This window comes from Dioscorea cayenensis, chromosome 6 (assembly GCF_009730915.1).
Source record: "Dioscorea cayenensis subsp. rotundata cultivar TDr96_F1 chromosome 6, TDr96_F1_v2_PseudoChromosome.rev07_lg8_w22 25.fasta, whole genome shotgun sequence".
In the NCBI taxonomy this organism is placed as follows: domain Eukaryota; kingdom Viridiplantae; phylum Streptophyta; class Magnoliopsida; order Dioscoreales; family Dioscoreaceae; genus Dioscorea; species Dioscorea cayenensis.
Window position 1 is genome coordinate 13,155,240 of NC_052476.1, and position 2,411 is coordinate 13,157,650.

At 30.2% G+C, this 2,411-nt stretch overlaps 1 protein-coding gene across 1 annotated transcript; it reads left to right on the plus strand.

Moving 5' to 3' along the window:
- Positions 1 to 652: 652 nt before the first annotated feature.
- On the plus strand, positions 653 to 2,411 carry LOC120263146 (putative uncharacterized protein DDB_G0274435). The gene is made up of 8 exons (XM_039271041.1): positions 653 to 661; positions 753 to 755; positions 802 to 861; positions 974 to 1,229; positions 1,437 to 1,553; positions 1,673 to 1,905; positions 2,081 to 2,168; positions 2,284 to 2,411. Exons 1-8 carry the CDS (start codon positions 653 to 655, stop codon positions 2,409 to 2,411), a joined length of 894 nt encoding a protein of 297 aa, XP_039126975.1.

The window sequence follows — 2,411 nt, forward strand, 5'->3', positions numbered from 1 at the left end:
CTTTATGTAGTTAATATTTATTTATTTTTAAACATTATAGTCAATCACATGTAAATTTGAGCCCATAATGTATAGTGGAAGAATAAAATATTAATTATTTTGTTGTAGAGTAGGGTTAATAAGTTAATTTTTAGTTTGTTGTTGATTGGCTTTTCTAAATAATACTGCTATATAATCTCGGAATTGAGATCAAAATACTAGCATTACAAACAGTAATTTTCTTTTTTTTTTTAATAATTTAATATTGTCTGTAATACATGATAACAAAGCCAATAGTTAAAACTACCACATATGAGGGGAGCTGCACTTGCAAATTTAATAATATTAATGCATGCACTTATCAAATCCACTAATTAATTTACTTTTATATGTATAAATCTACGAGACAGTTGGGCCAGATTAGCAGAGATATGGCTAGATGTTTTAGTCTCAGTGTTGTTGCTTGCAATGAAGAAATCATCAATAATGGATTTGGGATAACATGAAAAGATGCTTGATTTTGTGAAGGAGCTAATAAGAAATATTGAGCTGATAGAAAGGGCCATTAACACATTGCTGCATCTCAACATCCAGCCTCCCAGAGTTTACGTGCAACAAAGAGACAGAATAGTTGACAAGCTTCTCAGCTCACACATCAATATTAGTGACACTCATGAGTGAGGTATGTGTAGTTATATACATATGTCTCATATTATATATATGTATACACTTATATATGCATGAGTTTTAATTGCATTGAATTGGATTGCAAGCAGGTGAGTGATAATCAATGATGGAGATGATTTATGGGGTGATATTCAGACAATTGATGAAGCAGAGAGCTTGCTCACTCATGAAGTTGCATCGCTTGATCCTCTTAAGGTACTGATTCTAATGTTTCGATTTATTTATTTATTTATCAACGTTTAGTTAAATACTTAATTAATCTCTTTATATAATATTTTGACTTACAAAATTTATTTATGTGATGTAGCTTTTCAACAAAATCATTGCTCTTGATGATGTTAATGAAGACAATGGTTACAAGCTTTTGAATCAAAATGAGCATGAGATTAACACTGAAAGGAAGGACTCTATTTCTGCATGTAGTACCAGTTCACTCATTGATGACAATTCAGAAATATGCTCAAAACCTCAAAGTAATGGAACAACCAAAACTGAAAGTTTCACAATTATGCAAGTCACTAGCTCCAGTTCAACAAAAGCAGGATCAGAATCAACAAAAAAGGGTAGTGATTCTATTAATTAAATAGTTACAATCATAGTAAAAATAATTACTGTTTTCATTCATGAACATTATAAACCAAACACTGAACAGATGAGTGCTTCTGATGGACTTTGTTCAAAATGAATTAATGTTAAAGTTCAATTAAAACCAATGTTTCACTGAAGATTGAGCAACAGAACTAACACTATGAATAACTTGGATTTTATAGAGTTTCTTGGCTTTTTCTTGATGATGCATCTCTCCAAGCAAAAGGTGGAGAAATCCGAGAAGAAGTTCATTGAGAGACAACAACAACAACAACAACAACAACAACAACAACAACGAGGTGAGTTTGTATGTATATCTACATATATATCTATAGTTTTGGTACTCTAATAATATAAAGCTACATAAATCTTTGTAAATCTTTTTATCTTAATTTTTTTTTCATGTAAATATATGCAGAAAAAAAGAGGAGAAAATTATTGATTGAAGACGATGATGTTGAAGACAATGATCACAAGTCTATGAACCAAAATGAGCAGAGGATTGAAACTCAAATTCAAGAGGACTCTATTTGTCCATGTAGTAGTTCAGTCACTGAGAACAATTCAGAGAAATGCTCAAAACCTCAGAAATCACAATCATGTGAAGTCACTAGCTCTAATACAACAAAGCAGGATCAAAATCAACAAAAGGTAGTGATTTAATTAATTAAATTAACACACTTGATAGTAAAATAATGAGTGCTATAAATATTGAACAAAATTGATTATGTTTGCAAGTAAAAATATTAAAGTTCAAATAAAAACCAATATTTCACTGAAGATTAGTAAGAAAAAACTAACTCTTTCAAAAACTTGGATTTTGTAGGTATGCTTGGCCTCTCTTGATGATGCATCCCTCCAAGCAAAGCTAGAGAACTCTAAGAGGAAGCTCATTGAGAGACAACAACAAGAAGGTGTGTTTCTGTATTTATGCATCCATATATATATATAATTTTGTATTGTAAAACTCTATAAATCTCTTTAAATTTTTTTATCTTAATTAATTAATTACTTTGTAAATATCTACAGAAAAGAAGAGGAGAAAAATACAAATTATTAAACCACTGGCCGATCTTCCAAAACAAGAACAACAACAAATTAGAAAACAAAGTCCATTCAAACCAAAGAAAAAGCTTGGAGTGATAATCAGATGCTAG